This window comes from Scomber scombrus, chromosome 22, assembly GCF_963691925.1.
Source record: "Scomber scombrus chromosome 22, fScoSco1.1, whole genome shotgun sequence".
Taxonomy (NCBI): Eukaryota; Metazoa; Chordata; class Actinopteri; order Scombriformes; family Scombridae; genus Scomber; species Scomber scombrus.
The window spans coordinates 10,628,636-10,654,105 of record NC_084991.1 but is presented as its reverse complement, the minus strand read 5'-3'; the positions used below and the strand labels follow the sequence as shown (position 1 = coordinate 10,654,105).

Genomic DNA, 25,470 nt, shown 5'->3' with positions numbered 1-25,470 from the left:
AAGGATAGACTGATGTCTTCTTTAAGTAAGTGTACTGAGGTGATAGGACAAGATATCAAAAAACCTGATAATCCGACACAGGCTTGCCATCTCACACACACATCTGTTCCCAAGCTGCACTGCAAACTCTTCTACCTGGACTACTGCACATGACAGTGTAAATCGGACAACGTGGACCGGGTTTTCATAAGCATGATTTTGAAAATTAAACGAGATGATGCCTATGGATGTGCTACGTTCGCTCTAGAAAATTGATATTGACATTGACATGTATGCGGCGCATTTCCACAGAGGATAAGCAAACACACTTGTCAGGCTAGAGTCGTCATATATATTCACCTATGATTCATTTAAATCCATTGCTGTCAATTATGGTTCCTTTGAGCGTATTGTATGAGCTGATAGAGTGTGAAAATACAGCTTAATGTCCTGCCTGGCTGTTTCTTTCAAAGACTAATAAACACTAGGCTATGGATGTTCATTACAGTCATTTCATTTCACAGATGCACCTTTTAGTTTTAATTCTCAAGCTGCTGTAGATTTAGCAAACGCCTGACCTAAATCCTACAGCAGCTCACCATGGGTGGACTAGTTTCTTGTATTAGTAAATTTTTGTAGCTTTCTGCAACTTATTACAGTCGCTACTGTAGAGAAATGCATAATTTGGAAAATACGCCAGAACAATGTCCTGATTTCAAGAGTTTATGCGAATTCACATGGACATTTACAGCCCATGAAAAACACTCGCCAGATCGTTATTTCACAGTTAATTACAAATCTAATTAGAATATTCAAATTAAAGCTTTCCCTTTCTTTTCTTCTCTGTGTGAGAGCAGGGAGCCAGGGAAAGAGTGATTGTGAGAGAGAGAGCGTGTGTGTGTGAGAGAGAGAGAAAGAGAGAGAGAGAGTAGAGAGAGAGAGAGAGAGAGAGAGAGAGAGAGAGAGAGAGAGAGAGAGAGAGAGAAGGCAGACAGACTCAGTGAGTGGCAATGTGATAACCTGTAATCGGCAGTGCTGCAAACACCTTCTTTCTTTGATGTCCCCCCACTAACATCCTGGCAACAAAGCCGGCCAATTACAAATGAGCTAATTAACTAAATTGTTGATGGAGCATGAAGAGTTCATTCGCCCTGGCGCCTGCACCATGACAACAGTGAATGGGGGCCTTTGTTGTGGAGGTAAGTGTGCGGCCGTGCGAGTTGCCATTAGCTTTTGACGCTTTTTCACAAACCTATCAGGCCTTCGCACGCCAGGAAGGAGATTTGTTATGGATCAGAATTGGTTTGAATCTGGCACCGCCAGAGCTGACCCTGTCAACTGACTGTCTAGAAGGTCAAAATGGCTCTTTGAAAGGCAGTGATGTTTTCTTTGTTAGGACTGTCTGTACCCACAGAGAGAGGAGGTGCTGGAGTGTAGGGGGTAACTTTTGTGTGGCGCACAATAAACTACACATTAGCTTGTTGCATACACACACACACACACAGACACACAACTCCACATGGTGTTAACAGCAGGAGTTGAGCAGACATCTTCTACATATGTCTACAACATGTGTGTCACAGTGCATGTTCTTACTTCAAAAACTGTCCAAAGTCCTCGCAGATGCTCTCGCAGCCGGGCCACTTGCACACACCATGACCGTACAGGGGGTGGGACCCTCCGCTTTCTTCATGTAGTGAACTGCAGACAAGAGTAAAAGGAAATGAGCACACACAAGAGCAAAGGGGAGAAGAAGAGGGAAGGAGAGAGGCTGGGACAGTGGGTTCAAGATAAGAAGGGGAGGGTAGCATCAAGTTCATCACAGAAGCTGCAATAAGGTTTGTTTCACTTCAATTTAACTGTTTGATAGCCAAGACTACAGAAGGGGGACAGAGTTCATGTAAAACAACAAAGCTGTTAAAAAAAGGGTGTCAGGAGTAACTCAGTAACTTCCATGTCTGACCATTGATCTCCACTCAATCTAAATAATCATAAGATGCAACTACATTAACTTTGAGGCAGTGTAGACTAATGTGTGAGAAATACAGGTTCAGCCAACATCCCCAATGAAACTCTAGAGTGAGCTGTAGCTTTGTCTACGCTGCAGCCACCATCCCATCTTGTAAAGCTATTACAGGGAGGAGGTGGGGGGTGGAGGCTTTCAAGTAAACATTAAAAATCCAGACAGCCATATAATTTTCATCAGGAGATTAATACTCTGTGTAACTTATGTTCTTTGAGGACAAGGGGAGCAGGGGTGCTCTGGCGTTTTTCAAATGGCACCCAAATAAGTTACGACCCTGCCTAGACAGCACATCCTATTAAAGATGACAATTTAACCTTTAGGCTTGGCACTGGTGTGTGTGTGTGTCTGTGTGTGTGTCTGTCTGTGTGTGAAAATGTGAATGTGAATGAGAGTGCGTTGTGTACAGTCGGTTTCTTTGTATATATGTCTGCTTATAGGTTATGCTTGCGCGTATATGTGTGTGGTCGACGACTATGTGCATGCATGTCTGTGTGTGTGGCCCATGTACATGTGTGTGTGCATGTGTGTTAGCACCGGTGGAGCTCACACTGTGTTTTACAGAGGGGCTTTCCCCACATCGATCTGTGGCATGTTAGTAAGCAGCGCTCCTGACAATACTCCTTGTTCGATCATTATAAGACACCAAACACCCCTTGGGACACAAGCAGATAAAAAGTCTTTTTTTCTCCCCCCTTTCTTCCTCCTCTTCTCAGTCCCTCTCTACCTCTCTCTTTCTCTCTGTCTTCTTTCTAAAGATATCTTTTTCAAGCCTCCTTTTAGTGGTACTGGAGAGATAGCATCTACTTTAAACCAATTACACAGCACTTCCACCTCCAGTGTGAGTCTCTACCAAGCATCCACACAGACACATACACACGCCGCTACCCTAAGTCCTTATTATAATATCGCCCAAGAAAAGCCTTTGAATAATGCATGGGCCAGATAGGCAGATATGTGAACAGTCAGTGTTTTGGCGCTGGTTGCATTTATAAAAGCCGCCATCACAAGGATAAACATCCTGGAAACGCCACTCAAGGCATCACGTATTCTGTTTACATGACAAGCAAGCAAAGAAGGTAATTTTCAAAAGAGAGAAAAAAAAGAGAGAAAGCACTAAATACTTAATGTACAAGGAGGTTACCTTGTCTTGCCTGCCAGAGAGGCTTGTAGTAAGTGTGCCTGCCTGCATGGCTTCCTCTCCCTGCTTTTGATATCTGTGTGCAAGCTAAGTGCGTTCAATGGCACACGTGGTCCCCTGGGAGAACAAGGCTCTTATTTTTTTGAATATTACCAAGACACTAATAAACTATTGAACAAATAAACAAAACATCATGTTTTCCCTGTAGCAAACAACAGTTTTTTTAAACAAGGACAAATACTGGGAGTGTGGAGCTCTGATGTGTTCTTACATTGAATCGTGGCACAAAAACAATAAGCTCAGCGTGTGTTGTTGTTTCTTATGCATGTGTGACGGGTAACAAATATGTTGCTGTAAACTTTTCATCTTCTCTGCCTTTTTCCTCTGCGCTGTATCAAAAGGTGGGCAGATGACATTTCAATTATTTTACCTCTCTCGCTCCCTTTCCCTTTCCCTTTCCCTCTCTCTTCTGTGGTTGAGGGCGGGGGACTGTCCGTTGGCGATGGAATGGTGAGAGATGGGCGGTGAAGCTTTGGGAGGATTGGAGGAGGTAGTTGAAGAAGAGTTGTTGGTGGAGAGGTCTAAACCGCCGCCACCCCCGGCGGTACCAGTGCCACTGTTGCTGTGTTTGATGCCATTGTCCTCCATGGCGTGACCACCGCCTCCGGTCACATCCTTCCACAGCTGCTGGAGCTCTGCAGGGCTCAGGCCAGCTAGAGGAACGGTCAAAGATGAGAGTGGAGGGAAAGACAGCAAAAGGGAGTTGAGTGGGGAGAGTATGAGAGGAAGAAAGAGAAGAAGGAAGGGACAATTAATATATAAGTGTACAAACTGAATGAAAAGCCTTTTTTCTAGAGTGAGACATTTGCAGTAAACTAAAAAGCTGAAGCCGAAACTCTTTTTTCAACAGCTCTAAAAGTTGTATAGAGGTGCATGACTCGAGGCCTTGCCCCTAGTGAGTGACTATCATCCCACTCTTCTTCACCGCAGACCTGAACTTGAACTCATATTGATCACAAAAACCAACAGTGATTCTTCTTCTCCTCCTCCTTCCATTCACCAGTTAATAGATCACTCATGTACTGCACTCTTAGTCTCAAAAGATTAGTGTGTTTCAAAAACAATCTGAAGAAGAATTGCAAAGCATTGATTACAGTGTGGATTACTGTTTATGATTTTGCATCTGTGATAAACAAGCTTTTGTCCACTGCTTGTTTTCAACTTGGCAACTAATTAGGCAATATGCATTCCTTTGATTTCCTTCTAAAATCACCCTGCCTGTTTTCTGTCTCCACCATTTTGGTGGTAAACAACAACATAGGTGTTTACTTGGCTCAGGAGGGGGAAAAAATGGAGCCTTCTCTCCCCTCTATTTCTCTGTCTCTTTCATTCTCCCCTTTTCCTCTCCCTGGCTCTCAGTGAAGGCTGTAAACAACAACAACAAACAAGGGAGGAGGAAGAGGTTGAGGAGGGAAGTGGGGGAATAGAAACAGAGATGGAAAAAACAGCAAATACAAACACAGGCTGAGCAAAGCTGAGAGAGAAACAGAGGTAGACAAAGAAAGCCACAATCAGACAAGAAGAGAGACTAAAAGAAAGGAAGATTTGAAAGACTAAAAAAATGCTCATTGGGAGAGTTAGGGACAAAGTGGATGGCGGAAGAGCATACCAATGAGGGGAAGGCAGACAGACAGACATACTTAGAGATAACACAGGAGGGACACAGGTGCATACAAATGAGAAAAACAAACACTGGCAGGACAGAAAGACAGAGCAGGTATGGGGCAAGACAGGCTTGGAGACACAAGATAGAAATCTGACAATAAGTGAGAATGCAAGACATCCAGATGGCGACAAAAGCAGAGTGACAAACACTTGAACCCCAGAAACTACAGACAAAACACAGGAAGCATGTGACCACAAGTGCTGCGAGTCACATGCTCCAGAACAACACAACCCATGTCCAGCACTCCTCCTTCCCTCCACCCTCCCAGAGGCCCTCCTCTTCCTCTTACCTTGTGGGGGCAGCGTCTGTCCGGGCAGAGCGGCTTGGCCGGGAGCGGGCCCAGGCAGCGAGAGCAGGCCCTGCCGCTGCATGTTGAGCAGGTGCTGCTGCTGCTGGAGCTGCTGCATCTGCAGGAGCTGCTGCTGGAAGACGAGCTGCTGGGCGGCCAGCTGCTGCTGCTGCTGCTGCTGTTGCTGTTGCTATAGAGAGGAGCAAGAGAGGAGCGGAGCGAAGCGGAGAGGAGAGGAGGGGAGGGAAAATTACAGACGAATTAACAACTGAGCGAGAGGGAGAGGAGAGAGAAGATGGAGCAGGGTTTCTGCTGTGAGTGTGTGTGTGTGTGTGTGTGTGTGTGTGTGTGTGTGTGTGTGTGTGTGTGTGCGTGTTGGGAGTTTGCACTCACTCGCCTCTGCCGTGACCTTAGCTACACCTCTCTGCCTCTTCTTCTGCCTCTCTGCACGCTCTCCCTTTCTGTCTGTGCTCACTTAGTCTTCCCTCCTGTTTTTGGGCTGTACCACAGTGCTTTTGCCTTCTCCTCTCTTTGTGTGTGTTCATGTCCGTGAGAACACACACACACACAAACAGACACAAAGCTATGCTGATATACCAGCTCTCAAGCCTGTCAGTGTATGTGGCTTGTGATTGTGTATGATACTAAGCCTCTGGTATAATCCCCCATCCCATAACCCCCCATATACCACCACCACCACCACCCCTGATAGTTAATTGTCTCGCCTTCACTGATGGTCTGTTACAGCTTATGTGGCCAGAGGGAGCTGGCAGAATGAGAGATTTATAGCATCACATGCGTGTGAATGCATAGACACAAGTGCGCACACACACACACACACACACACACATATGTGTGCACACACGCAGCGCAGAGCCCACCCCCCACCACCCCCTTCACTTCTTCCCCCTCTCTGCTCTCCTCGCTGCCTCACAGAGTTGTTTATCGCAGGGCCAGACAGGCAATTGCGTAAGGGCTGTGCAAAACAAAAACAAAAACAACAACAAAATGAAAAACATCAAACTCAGTCACTGCGGCAAAACAAGATGGAGATGGAGTGAATTTTCGGGAGAGACAAAAGCTTTGGCTCTGACTTATAAACCAGTGCCATATCACTAATGCCTACAATATATCAAATTATGAAACACACAGAAAACTACAATAATTGGCTTAAAGTATTAATCTATTAGATTAAATGGAAAACACTCTGTATCCCTAGTCTGTCATGTCAAAATGGGAGATGTATTTTAACTGATTCTTATGTTTTTCAGTTCTCCTCTCCTCACTATATACAGCACGTGTGTGTGCATACAGCATGTCATGTTCATGTGTTTCTGTATGTTTATATTATAGTGGACCTGGAGAAGGATGGAAGGGTGGAAGAAGAGGAGGAGGAGGAAAACTTGTGATGCGCTCACTGGAAAACAGGCTGCATAATGGAGTGATGGAGGGAGGGAGTTTGCCCCTGCACGCCCAACACCCCTCCACCCTGCCTCAAGAGAAATAAGGGAGCAATTTCTATTCCATATTTGATGGCGGGGCCCCTGAAAAACTCTATTCACAAATCCAAACAGAAACAAAGCCGCCGGGAGGTCAGTTGCGGCTTCCTGTAGGGGCAGCATAATGGGCTGCTTGAAGAGACAGTGAGATGTGCAACATGAAGAGAGAGAGAGAGAGAGGGAGAGAGAGAGAGAGAGAGAGAGAGAGAGAGAGAGAGAGAGAGAGAGAGAGAGAGAGAGAGAGAGAGAGAGAGAGAGAGAGAGAGAGAGGAGCAGACTGTGTGTGTTTATGTGATACCTTTCTTTCTGATTAATATAACTGCTTTATCACGTACAGTATAGCCTGCATACAGCCCTGGAATGGCTCTCAGGGTTCAGCGCTGACACGTAAACATGGCTGAGGCTATCACACTCCTCTTCACTGATAGCCAAAGAGAAAAAGACGGAGCTATGCCTGTCGACCGGCTGCCTGTCACTGTGATTTATGAGCGCCGTACACTGTAACTTTAGTGGTAGAGCATGTGTTTGTGTATGTTTGTATGCCCATAGTAACAGGTCATTAATGAGTTGGACCCGGGACCCTTTATCTCTGGTCTCCTACCAGTAGGTGGGTGTGCGAGGAGAGTGTTTGTGAATGTCACTTGAAACAGCTCATTAGTGGAGTCGGCCCCAGCGTCTCCATACTGCATGATGGTAGCAGGAATGGTTCTAAGAGTTTAGTTGGTGCCGGTGGTGTGTGTATGGTAGGGGTTAGTCTAACTTATAAATTAATCTGTTTAATTAGTTTACTTAAAAAAAAAAGAAGAAAGTTTAAAGTTTAGAATTTGAAGTGAAAAGATAGAGGACTTCAATTTAAACACAAATCTACACTACAATTACTACTGCTGAGCTCAGAGTTCCTCTTTTGATCTCTTTTGAGTAACTAAATGTTGGACTGAAATGTATTAATGTATGTGTGTGTGTGTGTGTGGAGGACCTACCTCTTTAGCCTGCTTGCCAGGGTGTTGCTGCTGGAGAAGCTGTAGATGAAGCTGCTCCTGCTGTTTCTTATAAAACTCCTGCAGATGTTGCTGCAGACACAGACAGAAAATCAAAATGTGTAAATACATGTGAATACACACTTCTAAATTATAATATAACTCTAAATACTCCTGCAGTATCCATAGCATAGACATGTTCACAGATCTGTTTGATTTCAAACACTTTAAAATAAGACTTGATGCTATTTTCTAACTAATTCTAATTAATTTAAATGTAAAAAACCTTCACAGAACACCCCTTTCAATTGACTCAACCTTTTTTCTTTAAAAAAAAAAATCTTGGCTGCATTACTTTAGCTCCAGCTGCACTTCACATGTTGGTTATGCAAAAATTGTTGCACATTATAAATAACACTTTCAACTGCTTTTGGCATTTGTATCCTTGCTGTCTTTCACAGTCCTCTCCATATGGACTTTTAATAGTCCCACAGATCTGTAGGGGGCAACAATTCATCATATTAACTACGCATTAGGCTGCCAGAGTGCACTGATTTCCTTTTGAGTGACTCAAATAAACAGAATAAACTCTCCCAGGAACAGGTTCGCTACATTGAACTGATTCCTTTAACACACATACTGCGGTAGCTATTGAAACGATGATTTCAGTTTAATTTCATGTAAACTTCAGATGGTTTTTTTGGCTTAAAAGAGAAGTCCGTGAAGCAGGCCACTGGAATGCATGGTCCAGTTCTCTGCTAACTGCCATAGAAATATCTACATGATTTAACAGACACTAATATAAAAAAATGAATGGGAGCCCAAGGAGCAATTGCACAAGTTACAAGTTTTGTAACTCTTGTTCAAGTCGCTTAATCAACATAAATCAACTGTAGAACTTTGCTCTATGCTGATTGAGGACAGGTTTTGTCCATGTGATTCGTATTTACTTAGGATTACTGATTCTTAATGCTCTGTATGACAGATTCCTGACAAACTCTTTGATACAACATGATGAACTGTGATATGCTGATTGTACTTTACAAAAATAATGTGCACTAAAAATGAGGGTCAAATTTTAACTGCTCTGACAGATGCAATGCAAAGTCACACTGCTGTACTGAAACAGCCACCAAATATACTGTAGAGTGTGAGTGCTCTTAATGAAGAGGAACAATCAGAGTGACTGACATTCTTAATTAAACAATTCTCTTTCCCTTAATCAAATCTATGAATGAGAAATGCATTTCAACTCTGACATGAGACTGTGCCAAGTGTGTGCTTCCACGAGCCAATTCCAAATATTACATCATCCATCACCTATCAGTCAGCTTCTGGTGTTCATCCAAACTGTGCCCTACTCCCTCAATCCCTGATGAATGCTTGTCAGGGAATTGAACCAGCAACACGCTAGAGACAGTTAATTAGAGGCGACATGAACAAGTACGTCAATTTCAGACTCCTCTTGGTAAGTGTGTCAAGGATACGGGGCTGTGGTGAGTTGGCATCAGTGAGTGGTGGCTGTGATACACTGGCACAGGACTGACTCAGGGTTGTGTGTGTGCGCGCATGCCCAACATCAATGCCAAGTGACAGTGTTATCATTTTAGAGAAACTCTTATATCTGTCACTGAGCCTAAGTGTTTGTGCGGATATGTTTGTGTAGGTATGTATGCATCTAGGTAGGTGAGTGTGTGCGTTTGCGTGTGTGTGTGTGTGTGTGTGTGTACTGTACCTGCTGCAGCATAACAGCCTGCTGCTGCTGGAGCAGGGCCTGTAGCTGCTGGGGAGAAAGCACCTGCTGCTGGAGGATCTGCTGCATCTGTTGCGGCGTTATCACCTGGGGACTCATCATGGCCACCGACACTGGAACCTGGACAGGGTGGATGATGGAGGAATGAGGGACAATGAAAGAGAGGAAGTAGGAAGGAGAGATGAAGAGAGCGAGGCGAGGAGCAGGAGTTAGAGATGGGAAAGGTTGCAGAAAGATGCAGAAAGTGGGAAAGGAATGGTAAACAGTGAGAGCATAGGAGTGGAGGGATGAACAAAAACGGAAGAAAGTTAGAAAAATAGAGCATTAGAGACGTGCGTCAGGCCTACTGGCGTGGATCTACTGGGAGTGTGGTAATTGGAGACTGAGAGGCAGGGAGAGCAGGCCTCCCATGGCCGTGACGGTTGGCAGCCTAGAGGAGATGCTGAAGGACAGATGGGTGCTATGCCTTTGTGTTGCTCATCTTATTTTCCTTTCTCCACCCCGCTGGGAAAAGTTAGGGATTTAAATAGACGTAGACCTTAATTAGCAGGACCCTTGAACTCCCCCACTTTAGCATGCATATCAGTGCTGCCATTGTGAAACAGCGGGAAAATGCACAACTCTGAAGTTGATTAAAACTACACTGATGAAGTGGACACATGGCAGGCACAATCAACATGATGTGGTGGGTCGTGGCTTGGAGGTTGAGGGTTCACCTTGCAATATTTTCTTTATGTTAGCAGGGAGGGAAATATTGGGAAAAGATAGAGGATTTTTTTTGTTGACTATATGCCTTCTCAAGTGAAGTTTTACATATTTCTCATTCTCATAAAAGCAGCTGATAGCACAACTATTTCTTGCTCTCGGCCTACATGCCATTTTGAAAAATGTATGTCTTTTAAAAAAATTTTTTTTTAAAGGTGATAATCATTAAAATATGAGCTGTCAAACCACAGTTGAAGAACTTCACCAAAACAAAACAAAGATACATATCCCGCATTTCTGCCAAATTCTTCTAAGACGACAGCGCAAGCGTCTTCTAAAGCAGCAGATCAATAGGAAGAGGATGCGTTTCTCTTCAGTCTTTGATTGCATGCACACATTCTAACAGGGGAGCGTGGGCTAACGGTTTTATTACGCCGTTTCAGCTCCTCGTGCCTGCTTAAAATTGAACAAATTTTGTGGAGCGAAAGATATTACTTTGTTAACCTTGGTTTGCATTCCAGTTGGCTTTATGGGAAAACAATATGAGTGAATGATTTAGCATCTGCTGCAACAACGCAATGGTTCAACAGTTGCATCATCTTGACCGGATAAGACTTATTTACTCACACATACTTCATTTGACTAATTGAAGCGACACATATCCCCCCTTCCTTTTCTATACAACCTTTAAAATGTAATATAATCAGCTTTGACACAAAATAGGTTCATGTTTTATGCAAAAATGTTTAGGGCTAAATGCTGCATCCTGTCAGCAAAGATTTTTGACAAACATACTGTGTGCTACTATAACACAATTAATATATCAACATGTAGTAACACCTTTACTGACGCTAATTGCGACAGTGTTTGGTGGAGAGCTGCCATGACAGTAGCTAGCCTTTTTGGTGTGTCAAGGGGCCAATAAGACATCCCTGTCCTCATCGCCAGCTAATCAAGCTGCCTTGATTACTTTCCATGCATGTCTCTCCTCCCTCCCTCCTTCTCTCTCTTCCCCTTCCTCTCTCTCTCTCTCTGTCAGGCCTTGACACGTCCTTGTTTAGCTCTCCTCTCCTCAACGCCTACCCCCCACCCCAGGTTTTCCCCCCTCTTTGATTAGCCGAGACATTTGCATGGTCACTACACATTTTTCATTTTAGAAGTCATTATGCATTAGTGGCTCCTGATCGCCCGCCTTGACTAATCCTGATGAACTGAAAATCACAGCTGAAGGTCAACTTCCAGCCGGCCCCGCTGCACATTCATATTCATATTCAAACAAATCCTGCCTCCATTGTTCATTAGGGTCTTAGAGAGAGGGGACTCCATCTAAGGTGGAAGAGGTGGAGGAGGATGTTGTGGTACATCTCTTTTCTTCTCTGGACCCTCCATGCAAGAGCGCAAAAGAAAATGCATTCACAATAGGCGAGATGCTGAACAAAAGCCATCAAAAGTTGCAAATTAAACAGTCCGTGTGTAATTATGCAAATGCTTTGCTTACACCTTCAATGTTATTAACCCTTAAAGGTACATTTGCTAGGTAAGTAATTACCCCCGCAGTCACTCCTGGTTTTGTGTTGGATGCCATGACAATGGGACGAGCGCAGCTGAGAAACAACATGAGAGATGCACTCATTACGAGTATTAATTGGATGCTGGCTCAAAGATGTTTTGGTTCACAAAAGGGATGCAGGCTTAGGATTTAACATAAATGTACAGTATGTGCATGCATATATTAAGTGGAATTAAGTATAAATTCTACTCTGTGCTTCAAAGTGGTTCTTGGTTGACTAAGTGGTGAAATATAAGCATTCACAGTGAAATACCCGTCAGTGAATAATGCCATATTTCAGCAGCAATGAATACAACCAAACAAAATTTCACCACAGGACAACAGAAACGTGAATCAAAACAGTAAAAGCAGGTTATGAAACTGGGAAGTTCCTTTTACACTTTCATTAGCTTTTTAGAGCCATAATGGGTGATAATCGTCTTCATTTCACCACTGCTCCAAACAAAAAGAGGAGAAGAAAAACGGGAGAGAAAAGCAGGCCGAAGAAAGAGAGGGGAGAAAAGGCACTGGCCCACGTCCATTGTGAAGTGCAGAACAAAGCTAATTCCAGCATTTAACTGCATGCTTTTCTGCTTGACGTATCAGAGGCTCCAAGATGAAAGCAGATAAGTAATTGCTCTCCTGGTTCTTATTCTTCACTGACAACCCATAAATTTAATTTTACACACACGTTCATTTACATTTTCGAGTATATGACATGATAATTGCAGGAATATAACACCTCCATTCTGCAGGATACTGCACGAGGGCTTGATTGACGTGAGCGGTGAATTGAAAGGAACAGGAGGCTGAATTGCTTCTCCTAGAAATGATTTTGCCACGAAGGGATAAAATTAATGAGCATTTACTAGACGGTGGCAGTGGCGTAAACATCCGCACACCGTGAATAGACTTTCTTTCACAGAAGAGGAGCCATGATATCCAATTGGGCTATACCTCTGTTTCTCTGTAATCCAAAAGGATATATTTCCAATATTAGTGCAAAAAAAATATTAACGGGATTCATGATTCTGAAATTAGCTGTGGTTGATGCAGCCACTGGGGACCTTAATAACAGAAAAGGTGCTTCTCCGGTTTAATATGTGCAAATTTGGATGGAAAAAAGTAGTTTGCTAATGATTTCTGAACAATGCTTGAATGTAACCGCTGCCTTACAGCCATTTATGAGAAACATGCTTGTTTTTAACTGCACTCACCAGTTGAACCCTCTATTTGTTTATGTCCCTTGTCTTAAAAACTACAAGAGAATGATGAGCTGTATTGACATGAACTTTGAAGCCATGTGGTTTGCCCTCAAAGTTGGAGAGCAAAATAAAGGACCTTTAAATTGGCTCCTGATGTGACAACACTGGTGGGGCCCTCACCAGAACTAGCAGATCATTACACCACTCTTGTCACATCTGCAGCCTGTAACCAGCCGCTCCAAGTGCCTCAACAAAAGGTCAAGCTCTTCCACAAAGAGAGCTCAGGTATCTCTTCCAGGCAAGGCTGGCACCCACGTCTCTTCTTATGTTTGATTTAACTGGGCATTCTGGCATTAAATGCAAAACACCACATCTCCACTGAAATGTGCTCATTGGCTAGCTAACACAGCTGTCTGCCTCCAACTATCCGGACCAATGGACAAATGCACTTTTAGCAATTACACCCACTCCACTGTGTGGCACTTTATCTTTACGGCAATGGGATTTTATGAGTGAACTCAAATTACCTAAAGCAGGAGATAACTGGTGTATCAGAGTTCAAACTTAAACAATTACAAATGCGATAGAGAAGAATTCCTTCGATTCGATTTCCTTCCGTACAACTCACTTAGCAGTAATAAGCAGAGGGGAAACTGGTGATTAGATATCGGCTATAAACATCGTGGGGGCAACGAACACGGGGCGGTTATCAATGACAGAGGTTGGTCCTGTAGTACTGGACAGGGACTGAGCTGTGCTACACACATTGCTAAGATAACTGCTATGAGAAATGGAAGGGTCCTAGCTGGTAATTACTGTGGATCCTTGGCAGGGAGAGTCACTGCTAATTAAGCCACTAGCTTCATTTTACAGAGAGAGAGAGAAATTGAAAAAAAAAAAAAGAGAAACCCCTTCACTGCCGCCCCCCATCCCCTATTTCATCTCAATCTCCTGAGCATCCCATGGGGGCGCAGGGCCCAAACTCAGACCCCCCCCCATAGCTTGTGGACTTCTGACCTTTCAACTCCCTTTCAGCTGACATTGCTCATTTACTAGCCAATTACTGCCAAATGTGGCCACACGATTATTGATAGCTGGGACTCTCCACTGGAGGACCACCAAGGCTCCGGGGCAGCTGGCTTAGGGAGTGCCTGACTCTGAAGTTCAAGTGTGGTATGCAAGAAGTAGGTGTGTGTGTGTGTGGTTCGTATGTCGAATCAAATGCGTGTATGTGAGACCGCACTCGCTCAAAACGCATGTCGTGTATTCAGCTTAGGGAGATCAATACTCCAGATTGTCAGGACTCAAGCTAAGTAGATTACTGAATGTTTTCCTAAATCAATTTCCATAACGGTTTGCCAGCAGTGCATGGGAAGCGCAATTTATCATAACATAAAGAACCATCATGTAAAAGCCTTTAATAAAATGCCTGAGGAGATTGGGACGGGCTTAGCGCAATTTCCATATTGATTTATCTCTACATGCAGATAGTCATTGATTAAGCCTCTCGAACATAGTGTATACTAGTGTAACTGTGTGACATTGCTTGTGTGCATTGTTTGTGTCATTATCAGTACAAATTGTCACACTTTTATCATTAAACTGGCACAATTCACTTCCGACTGATGCCTCCCTGCAGGTGTACATATTCCAGGAGTAAATGGGAGCGACAGATAGGAGGAGAGCGAGAGAATTAAATAAAGAAAAGCACAGAGAGTGGAGAGTGTTGAAATAGAAAGAAAGTGAGAGAGAGAGAGTACAAGTAAGAGCGACGGGGTAGGGGTGGAGGGTGGGGGGGACACTTCCCTCTGATGTTGCAGGTAATATGGCCTCCACTGGATCAGCCTCTTCATCAGTGACACACAGTAAATTACAAGTGCTTCAAGCAGCTCAGTGAATTATAGTTCATCACTTGGAAAGGCTTCCCCCCCCCGCCATCGGGGCCCAGGCGTATCAGATCTGCCGGTTAGGATCCAATTAACACCCTGGCCAGAATCATCTGATTGCATGTGTAAGGGCTGGTATAACTCGTTTATTGCACCCATGTATCTTCTGTCACAAGGTAAATTTGTTGCTGCTACATCAAAGGTCTGAGCTACTTTTTTTTTTTATTATCCCTCCCTCCCTCTCACTTTCTCTTGATCCCCCAAACTCAGCTACCTCGCCTTGGGGTTGCATTTCAACTTCTTTTGCATCACAATGATGAACCTGCTCTGTCCTCGCAATTTAGCAATCTTGTCCTGTAGGTGTTGTAAATGCAGGCAAAAAGAGAAGTGGGGAGGGAGATGGGTATAGAAAAAAAAATCTTGTTTTCTGGTTACAAAAGCAGTAACCAAGGGTGTTTGACTTAAAATGTGCTGACGGTTTTTTTTTCTTCTTCCTTCTTTCTCTCTCAGAGTCAACAGAAGTTTTCCTCATGAATAACATAATATTTTCCCCCTCTCTTTATTCCCTCTGCTGTGATAGTTTTTCTCTATTTTCAGATCCAACCAGAGGGGATGCAGTGGAAAGATATATTCATAAATGTAAATGTGAACTACCATCCTTTAGCCACACACGCAAGTCAGCTAACCTATACTCAAGCCTAGCGTCGCAGCTCTTTTCCCTGCATCTGTGTGTGTGTGTGTGTGTGTTCCAGATGAAAGTCAATAAGCAGATGAGTGCTGCTATCGAGGATGATATTGGCTCAGTGTTGAAGCGTGGACCTGACCTTTAAAAGTGTGACACTTCCTAGGATGGCCCAGTGCCCACAACCAATCTGACTGGCCTGGGCATGAAGCTGTAGAATTTACAGAAAAACAGGGCTAAATCAACATCTCCTCCCGTCTATAAACCAACCGTAAAAACCTTAAACAGTTTCATTCATACTTAGATCATTGCACAGATGGCAGTGAGGTTATTAGTCTTGTAAAAGGGTATTCACAGCTTGGTAGTGTGAAAGGGGTACAGTGGCAGTGGCAGAGGTTTTGCATGGTTAAGAATTGGATGTTAACTACAAGGAGGAGGGGGTTAGGGTGTAGCTTCACACTGTCACACCAGGTTAGGGGGTCATTCCAGCTGTTTTATATGTGCTCCATAACATACAGCACAGAGGTGGTGTCTGTGTGACAATGGTGACAAGTTAGGAGGAGATGTGGTAAGATAGACAACACCTAGCACCTGTTAGTTTATTTTGAGCTCTTTCTCAAAACATGGAGAACACAACCTACTCACCAGGTGCCTGGCTCCTCATCAATACTGATCAATAGAGTCTCTAACAAACAAGTCTTGCACAAAGTCACATCTGGCAACATTAAAACTTGAAGCAACTGTCATTGTGCTTGTGTTGTGTATAAGTGTGGGCTGCGTGTACATGCATTATGTACGTGTGTGTGCGAATGAAACAACTGTCAGCTCATAGGCCTCTGTAATCCTCTCTGCCTCTCCTTGTCCGCGTTTCTTTATTTGTATTCCAAATGTCAGTGTATAAATGCCTTTCAGAGGGGGGATATTGCCACAGAGAAGAGGAGAGCGAGGGGAGAGAGGAGCAGAGGAGAATGGAGCAGAGACGAGAGGGTGTTGTGTGCCTTGGGAGAGCCGTGTAAGCAGCATGGCGGAGGCAGGGGGATTTACAGGGAGAAATAGGTGTTTATTGAGTGCTCCCGTGGGCTTACTGTGTAATAATAGACCTGTCACATTACGCAAATGTGGAGAAGCAGCTTGTGTGTGTGTTTGTATGTGTGTTTGTGGGACAGTTTTTTTTCTTTACATGTGTATATGCGTGCATGAGAATGCCAGAGCTGCCTGCCTCCGCATCATCAACTCCTGAGAAGCAGTGATGAGCGAGTGGATAGAATTAGTCAGGCGAGAGCCTTTAGCCGCTAATACGCGTAATTAAAACTGCAAGCTGAGGCACTTAGATGCTTGTGTACTAAATAATTTACATGCCATGATCTATGGATCATTTCCCCGCTCTTAAATACCAAAGATGGGAGAACAAGAGGAAAAAAGACTGGCAGAGGATTTATCAGTATCTCTGCCATAAGCAGGATGTCATGGTAATATTAATCCTTTTCCCACTTTCTACTGCGCTAATCATACAAGGGGATCAATCCGCATGATTCCTCCGGTGGAAAACATGTAGCTTGATTGCCATTGACTCTTATCAAGCCGTGAAGCTAATAAAATATTGTACTATAGTACCCATTGTGGCCTCATAATCCAGGTAAATAATGCAGCTTTATTGGGTAAACTCCCTGAAGACAATAATGGAAAAAATGTTAGTGACAAGAGGAAAAAATAGAACAATAAAGGACAAAAAAACAAGGATTTTTAATGAACTGAGAGTTTCTCCTGCTTTATACTGATATTTACACAATGGAGTATGATAGCTAAAATGTCATTCAAAATGAATGGGCCCGCAGCAGCGCAGATCCAGTGTAAAAAAGGATCTTGGACCAGAAGGCACTGAGCCCTGTTGGGGCCGGTGTTGCTGGGAGAGTCAGCAGAGCCTCTCCAATGATGCTCTGCATGGAGACTTTTTGCAACAAAGAGGTGAGGATGTTAATAAAGGCTGGATCAACATATGGATTAGTTGGAGCTGAGGACAGGCCGATCGGCAGGGCCTCCGATTCATATTGATTCATATCGCCAACGCAAGGCAAGGATGGGGTAAGCAAATGTAAATATTCAATATTTACCATCTGCTGGTGTTATTAGAGGCAGGGGCTTGGGTATGGGCTGACTGTTATCATGCACCCACACTGCTCTCATTCAATATTATTCTTCCTGCCATGTATGTATTGCACTTGGTGACTATGCAGGCATTTGTAGATCAGGATCCCATTTGTTTGAATCTATTCGCTTCAGTAAACAGAACTTCAAACAGAAGATGCCCAACAGTAGGATACAGAAAGCTAAATGAGCAAGTCATTTTTCAACACAGCCTAATAAATTAAAAAATATATATACTCAAATAAATATATACCCTTATAATGACTGTTTTTAAATTTCTGATTCCATTGAATATACTGATAATATTAGAGCTCTTGATGAGGTTGAGTTGAATTATTTAAATGAAAAAGCATGACTGAGTCTTTGCCAACCTTATCTCTTCGCCAGTGCGTAATTAGGTACACAGGGGTGTGACTTCAATTGAAGGTGTTGCCATTGTTAGACTGTGAAAATACGTATCAACGGGTGAGGTTAACGCCAATTTCCCTGTCATTAATGGAATGCACAGAGCCTCTAATGAGGTAAACCATTGCTCCTTGATAGTACTTATTAGCCGAGTGGAGGGCACAAACTCCCACACTTCAATTTCCAACGGCTAAAAATAAATTAAATAAAAAATACTAATAATAAAAACAGGGAGCAGATGTCAAGGGGCCTTACATAATTTGAGGCAGGAAAACCAACTAACTGTCTTGTTGACTTAAACGAGCAGAATGAAAAGACTCGCAGTGTGAGAAAATCTTAACGCCAGGAAGGGAGAGGGCAGCAAGTAGTGTGGATACAATGTGTTAATGTGAAAGTGTGGTGTCAGTGTGCAACGTGTGTGTGTGGCGTATGTGTACAAGTGTGACCTTTTCTAAAGCACTAACAACAGAAATAGACAGCTCTACGAATCAATAAGGTAAATTAGCATTGAAGAGTGGAAGTGACATGCAGTTAAAATTAGCTGTCTGTATAACCTACTACTCAGGCTGACATGCCTTTCAAATAATAACTAACCTCTGAATATTCCCATGTCAACAACACTCTGGATCGAACGGATAAAAAAGAATACGGATCAAAGATGTCCACCAATTTGTCATCCAACCATATAACCTTTGGATTTACTTGGAGTATTAATGAATTGATGGACAATAAGCATGAAATGCTCCTCACTGATAGATAAAATGTATACTTGAAAATGGACAGATGGCTTATAGATGAAGCTTTGCTCTCTGAGATCTGTGTCTGTTGTGTTTTTCTTGTGCCTATGTGACGCTTAGCTTCCTAGGGACTGACTTGTCCAGCTTTAGGATTCCAATGACAGGCCCGAGGATTGCGTTGGCAAATCAAACACACTTGTGGAACAGAGGAAATCTTCTTTTCGGAGGAGCATGTATTATGGATGGACTTAAGAGATTATACGGGGAGCTGCTTTACCTGCAGTGGACGCTGCTTGTCCTGGCTCTTTGGAGATTTCAGGCCACTGCCTGGCTGCTGCAAGAGTAATTGCCTCGCTGCTTGTAGGGCCTGAGAAGAAAAAGAACACAAGACAAAAGACAGTGTGAGAAAATGAGAGTAAAAGATGGGGGAGGGAGGAGGGGAGACAGTGAAAATAAACTATTAGATTTCTTGAAGCTGACAGTAGAGATAATTCAAATTTTCAGGGACAAGACAGTCATCTCTGACTGTCAAATATCACCTGGTATTTTCCGCAACACATTCTGACGTGGTTAACACTACATTGGAGATACGTTTAATAACGATTCACAGAGCCGTGATCAAGGATAAATACAGTTTGTCTAGAGCACCCCTGAAGCAGAGGGTGGGGGGGTTGCTGAAAAAGAAGAGGCAGAGCGTCAGTAGAATTGACCTGTCTAGTGTGTGCTCAACTGAAATACCCACTTCTCTCTGCAAATTACCGCCACATTTGCATATTCATAATATCAATTTGAAGTAGAGGCAGCACCATGTGAAGTGTCCCTGGGAGCTGTAATTAAAGTTGACAAAATCAACATCAGATTACATTTAGAGTCAATTAACTAGCAGACCAGGTTTAACACTATGCATTAAGGGTGCTTATGAGCAGAGGATGCGCGATAGAAATGATGGATAGAAAGATGGATGGATAGATGGAGAAAGGAAAACCTTTCCCTGCCTGATGAAATGAGTTTGCAGCTGTTTACACATGGCTTGAAGAATTAGAAAAATCACATTTGTAAATTGTAAAATTTGTCGTCAACACCCTTTGATGTGTTTGCGAGACACGGGATGATCATTTTTCTCATTTATTTCTCTAGGGTTTGATGGGATTACAGATCCCCTCCCGCCTGCCTGTATGTACTGAATGTGTGTGACGAGCGAGCTCCAGTTTCACAGGTACGGTGGCAGCTGGGCTAGCAGCTTCACTCCAATTCTTCAAGAGCAGATGGATGAAAGACTCTGGCAGAAAAGAACATTGTGCACAGCTGCTACTACTGCTGCCGCTCTACACAGCCGTATACCTTGTATTCTTCAGGCCCATGAGCATCAAGTGGGAGCGAAAAAAAAAACCAAGTATGCACACACAACACAACACAACAACTTCACAGTGTTTCTTTTTTGAAGAAAAAAGAAGAGGACGAGTAGGAGGAGAAGCAAGGAATGAGAAAAAAAAATTCAGATGGAGAGTGACACTTCCTCAGGAATCAGAGGTGCTCATTTTATTTTCTAGTGCTTGCCAGTATCCATGACAACAGCTGCCTTGACAGGGCGTGCATATGGCGCAGCTCTGCCAGCTGGTGGGAACAATGTTTGAACTAGTACATTGAGATCCTGAGCAAACAAGGGGAGAAGACAGGAGAGGGGGAGAGAGAGAGAGAGAGAGAGAGAGAGAGAGAGAGAGAGAGAGAGAGAGAGAGAGAGAGAGAGAGAGAGAGAGAGAGAGAGAAAGTGAGAGAGTGAGAGAAAGAGAGAGTGAGGCAGAGAAAAATTAGAGGGAGGAGGAAAAAAAAAAGTTGCCATGTCTTAACCCCTCGGGGAATGCAGCCACCCCCCTGATCAATTATGAAAAGACAGAGCTGGGGGTTGCTTGGAGAGGTGGTGGTGGTGGTGGTGGTGGTGGGGGTCTGTCTGTCTGGCTGCTCAGGAGGAGCCAGGCTTTCTGAACTAAAGTAAACAAACACATTACACTGGCACTGGGTCCTAACTGCATTGATCTGTCTCCTTGGTAAGAGGAACCTAGTCGCCACTGCTTTGTGTGTGTGTGTGTGTGTGTGTGTGTGTGTGTGTGTGTAATGTGACATCTGTAAGCTGAGCTGTGGCTTTTCTTCAGAACACACACACCTCGCGCGCGCACATACTAAAAGTTGCTCGTAGCTCACATCAACACCTGCAGTCAGTGGGCACACGCAGGTTTTTGATGTTTGTGGACTTCTTTCCAAAATGGATGGGAAATCAAACATTGCTCGACTTTGACTTCCTCTGACTGAACGCAGAAGACAAAACAAATTCTTTGAATGCAGCCAATCACTTTGCTTATTAAAACACGGGGGCTAATTAATCTCACCATGGTTGGTAAATCAAAGTAATTATAAGGCTTATTGAGTCCTGCACACAGTAGTTAGAGGGAAGGCTGCTTGATGAGTGCAGTCCAAGGTAGCTGTCAGGAGGAAATGTTTATCCATGTGTGAATCAATAATGACTTGCTGTGTTATACCCAAAGTCAAGAGAGCCACTCGATATATTACACGTGGTCAAGAGTAAAAAGAAAGGGATGTTTTTTAACAGCCCTTCCAATATCCACGCCAGGTAAATATCGAGGGAGGTGCAGGTATGAGAGGTGACGCACAGGGGGTGAAGCAGAGAGATCAACTACACCGGGCTTATTAGAAAAGAAGTCTGCTCAGACTGCATAAAGAGTACTTCTCCAAACATAACACAGACCTTATCAACACCGGCCAAACTTTTCCAGAGTGGTTTGTCATGCCTGAAACTGTCTGTCACCTCTTTTGTGGAAGTGGGGTTAGCCATTTTTCTGAGTCTGTGACGGCGTTGAAGGTAAGGGAGGAAAAAAAAAAAGTCCTGTCCCCTCACTTTCACTGGCTCTGAGTATTCAGCCATTACAGTAAAAAGCACCAATTTGTGCTACCTACCTCCCACTCCACAGATAAGGCAAGCTGAAGCCCATCTCAAAGCACAAAAAAGCAGCAAATGCCAAGAAAAGTCATCAAAAGTTTGCTGAAGAGCTGGTGGAGCGGACAAAAACACAGACGAGTGCGGGCACACCGTCTATTTAACCTGGGTTGCTATGCACGAAAAAATGACATCCCTGGTCTATTAATGCACACATTGTATAAACAGCACAATGTGACACATTCTTCAGAATGAGAGAGCAAGCCAGACAGACAGAGAGAGAGAAAGAGGGGAAAAAAAGCTGGGCCCTGCTATATAAATAACAAGGCACTCAGAGGCATATTTGATGTTGATATCCATCACTGAGGTTGGAAAAGATGAAAAAAAGAGGGGGGAAAATAACACACAGAGCGACCAAGACCGCAACATGGGGATCCTTATGAAAATAAGATTCAGTCCAAATGGATCTGGTGTAATTGGTTTCAGATAGTGAGGTCAGGAGAAAGGCGATACAGGCAACTATTATGCGAAACGGACTGAGAAACAAGAATGTTTACACAGGCATTCCTCTGCTACATTAATAGGCATGCAGAGATCACTGGAGAGGGAGAAAAGGAGAGAGTGAGAAGAGACTGACAGAGAGGGGAAGAGAAAGAGGGAGGTAAAAAAAAAAATAAAAATGTATCAGCCATTCATTCATCCTTCCCTCCCACTATCCTCCTTTCTCCTAGCCCGATGTTTAGACTCTATACAGAACAGGGTAATAAGGAACACCTATCACAATGCACCATTGTAAGGAGCATGCAAAGATCTTAAACAAGCATGAAACACATTAGCAGTGGGCCAAACCATTACAAATCTCAAGATTGCTTATTGTATGTGGCGTAAAAGGTGTGTGTGTGTGGGGGTTGGGGGGTGGCAAGAAGTAAGCCATCTTCTAAGAATGTCACTCTTTCAAATCCACCTGGAGACTGCACGATATGCAGCCATGACATTGGAATTGGATATATCTGAGGAGCTGTGACATTGTGTTTGGATAGTGCAGATCACTTCCTTGCTTGGGGTCACGTTGGGAGTTTTTGTTATTATTATGGGGATATAGCAGTTGAATGATGAAACAGGCATGAAATAAGCCACCCTCAACAGGTATGTCTTCACAGGTCCGCGGCCCGCACAGGCTGTTTCCGTGCTCAAGAAAGTAGCTGTAAACATGATGTGTGTCAGCTGTTGATCAATAAGAAATGGGTTGCATCGTGACATCACAGTCTTTGTGCTGTGTGCGGAACAGATGTTTTGTGTGTATTCATGTGTGCGTGTTTGTTATAGGGAGTAAAAGGCTGCTGTTCAACACTAGGCTGTCGGCCAGAACAACTCCAGTCATGCCGACAGTCTTGACAACTCCCAAACACACACACACACACAGATCCTGGTGGTGCATGCATTCACATACACAACACAACACTACCAGGCTTATCTATCGTTGCTTCCAGGAAACAAAGATCGGGGGTGGGTTTGGGGGGGTGATGAAAAGGAAAAGAAGGGAACAGAAAAAGAAAAAGTGACACTTTATTAAGCTAGAGGGAGTCGCATGCCACGGAAAACAAGGCACAAACAGTTTAAGCTGAATAAACAAACATGGCTGATTGGACTGAGGCTTGCGGGCCCGCTGGCGCGGGAGATATGCGCTGACACTCCACACCAAAATATTTACACCCTATCTTCTTATATAAGTGGATTCGGGGCAGATAGATGGTAGGATACAGATTTGGAGAGGCTGGCTGGATAGGATAGACAAATGAGAAGAGAAGGGGAGAAGGATAAGATGTCCTATACAATGTCTGAATACAAAAGTGGGTCATGAGTTTATAAAAACAAGCAAAGCAGGGAACATTGTCAGAACAGCAGAGGACCTCAACTGTCTTTATGCAAGAAAAGGAAAAAGGATGCAGCTGGGTGGACCTGATTACAGAGATGGACCTGAAACAAGTTCAATCTCACACGACACCAGTATGTGACCATGAAAGCTGAAGTCTGAGATTGGTGTTTCTGCATATTTTGTTCACACTGTGTTGGGGATGGTGGAGGAGCAAAGGGCAAAAGAAATGTGTGTGATGATTCATGAAATTCCTCTAGGCTCTTTGAACACTCACTGCTAAATTAACACAGCCCCAACACATTTTCTATGACCAGGCCAATGCTTGATGTGTCAAGGCTTACAGTTTATAGCTGCTATTGATCTCATTCCCCTTAAGTAACTCACTAGCACAAGTAGAAAGACTCCTATCCTTCCATAAAGGTCAGAACTGGCTATGACGCACCGGTGCTTCAACAATAGCTGCAGATTCAGTTCTCTTATCGCCACTGTGAAGCAGCTACATGGAGCACAATGCACATCTCTGCTTGGTTTAGACTTGGAAAGGAAAAGCGTTTTGGTCAAATATAATGACTTCTTTTGACCTCAGCTACAGACTCAGACATCAGCCAGACTGACAGGTGTTTTCTGCCCTGCAAAGCCAAACCACAGTAGCTACAATTTTGGTCAAAATTGGGTTCCGACTGAAATTGAACTTTTAAATATCTGGTTTTATCTATTGACAATATGTCTGAGTTCAGTCTTGCTCTATTTTAGACAAAAGAAACTATGTAAAAATTGCAGTAACTACACAGTCCAGCCAAAAACCAAAGTAAACCACAGTTACTGCATACTGCTTTGGTTTCGCAGATTCAGCTGCAGTTGCTGTGGTCTGTGACGGCCATCCAGTTTGTCTTCTGTAAATCCTGTTCAGGACAGTCCAAAGAAGGGAATCTTTTAACTGTCCACTGGGAACTCTTGCTTACTTCATCTGTGTATTATCAACTAACCCCATCATAGCAGATAGTAACTTGAAAGGACAAATTCTACATTTTACAATTAAATGTGTCAAGCCATCTTAATAGGTTGAACCTCACAAGATAATGAGGATTGCTTGACTTTTTCTTAATTGCTCATCTATTTCAACTTTTTAACATTTTTAAACACTTTTAAAACAATAAAACAAAATAAATTAATACGGATATAATGTCAGAAGAAATCAAATTAGATTCAGATTTAGGAAGAAGACAATAGGATTGTAGCTGCTGCACTTTACCTTTACACCACCTCTATGTCTGTTTAAGAATACAAAGTGTAGAGAGCAGAGTGCAGTATCTACATTTTGGGGGTCATAGGTCAAATAATTGGCCATCATTTTTAAGCCATAAAAATTACTTAATGAACGCATGTTTAATTAGCACATAACTGCTGTTTATACCTATAATACATTTGGGCTTGAGAGTCAAAAACTTTGAAGCCATTTTTATCAGTTTCATTGTTAGTATAGTTAACTGTGGTTTGCCTTTGTAGGGAAGTACTAGTAAATCACAATCAGTCATACTCATTGCGACTTCTTAGCTCAATCTATGTTCCCTCCCTATCTGCCCAAATTTGGGTCATCTGGCTTCAATAAGTGCCAAGATGGTGGCGAGCGGACCAAAATTCACTCTTAAAAATGTCCCAAAAGAAACTGAGCGTCCATAAGAGAAACTAATTCACATCTCGTCACAGCCGAGCCAATGGGAGAGAGAAAGAAAGAAAGGAAGGGGAGGAAAAGAGAATTTGGAAAGTATGTAGGAGTAATGAGCATTTTAATGTATGACTCAATAAATCAACAGTCTGCAGTGAACAAGGCAGGGAGAGAGAGAAAAGGGAGGGAGAGGTCCATGGAGAATCTGCACAGGCCTCAGGACGGAGGTAAAGCTAGAACAATGGGCTTCTGTGTCCCGCTCTGCTATCTCTATCTC

General features: G+C 43.4%; 2 protein-coding genes across 7 annotated transcripts in view; one reads left to right on the top strand and one right to left on the bottom strand.

Annotated features, from left to right (window-relative positions):
• Positions 1-25,470, top strand: part of LOC134004672 (dnaJ homolog subfamily B member 9-like) — a 435,649-nt gene that overhangs the window by 285,167 nt on the left and 125,012 nt on the right. The window lies entirely within an intron of this gene.
• The window catches only part of foxp2 (forkhead box P2), a 105,580-nt gene that overhangs the window by 24,984 nt on the left and 55,126 nt on the right, over positions 1-25,470 (bottom strand). For all 6 annotated transcript variants that reach the window (XM_062443299.1, XM_062443296.1, XM_062443300.1 and 3 more), the window contains 6 exons: positions 18,979-19,068; positions 9,370-9,507; positions 7,638-7,727; positions 5,159-5,348; positions 3,574-3,856; positions 1,576-1,680 (listed from right to left, as the gene is read on the bottom strand). In XM_062443299.1, the coding sequence (XP_062299283.1) occupies positions 1,576-1,680; positions 3,574-3,856; positions 5,159-5,348; positions 7,638-7,727; positions 9,370-9,507; positions 18,979-19,068 (896 nt within the window). The remainder of the gene's footprint in view (positions 1-1,575; positions 1,681-3,573; positions 3,857-5,158; positions 5,349-7,637; positions 7,728-9,369; positions 9,508-18,978; positions 19,069-25,470) is intronic.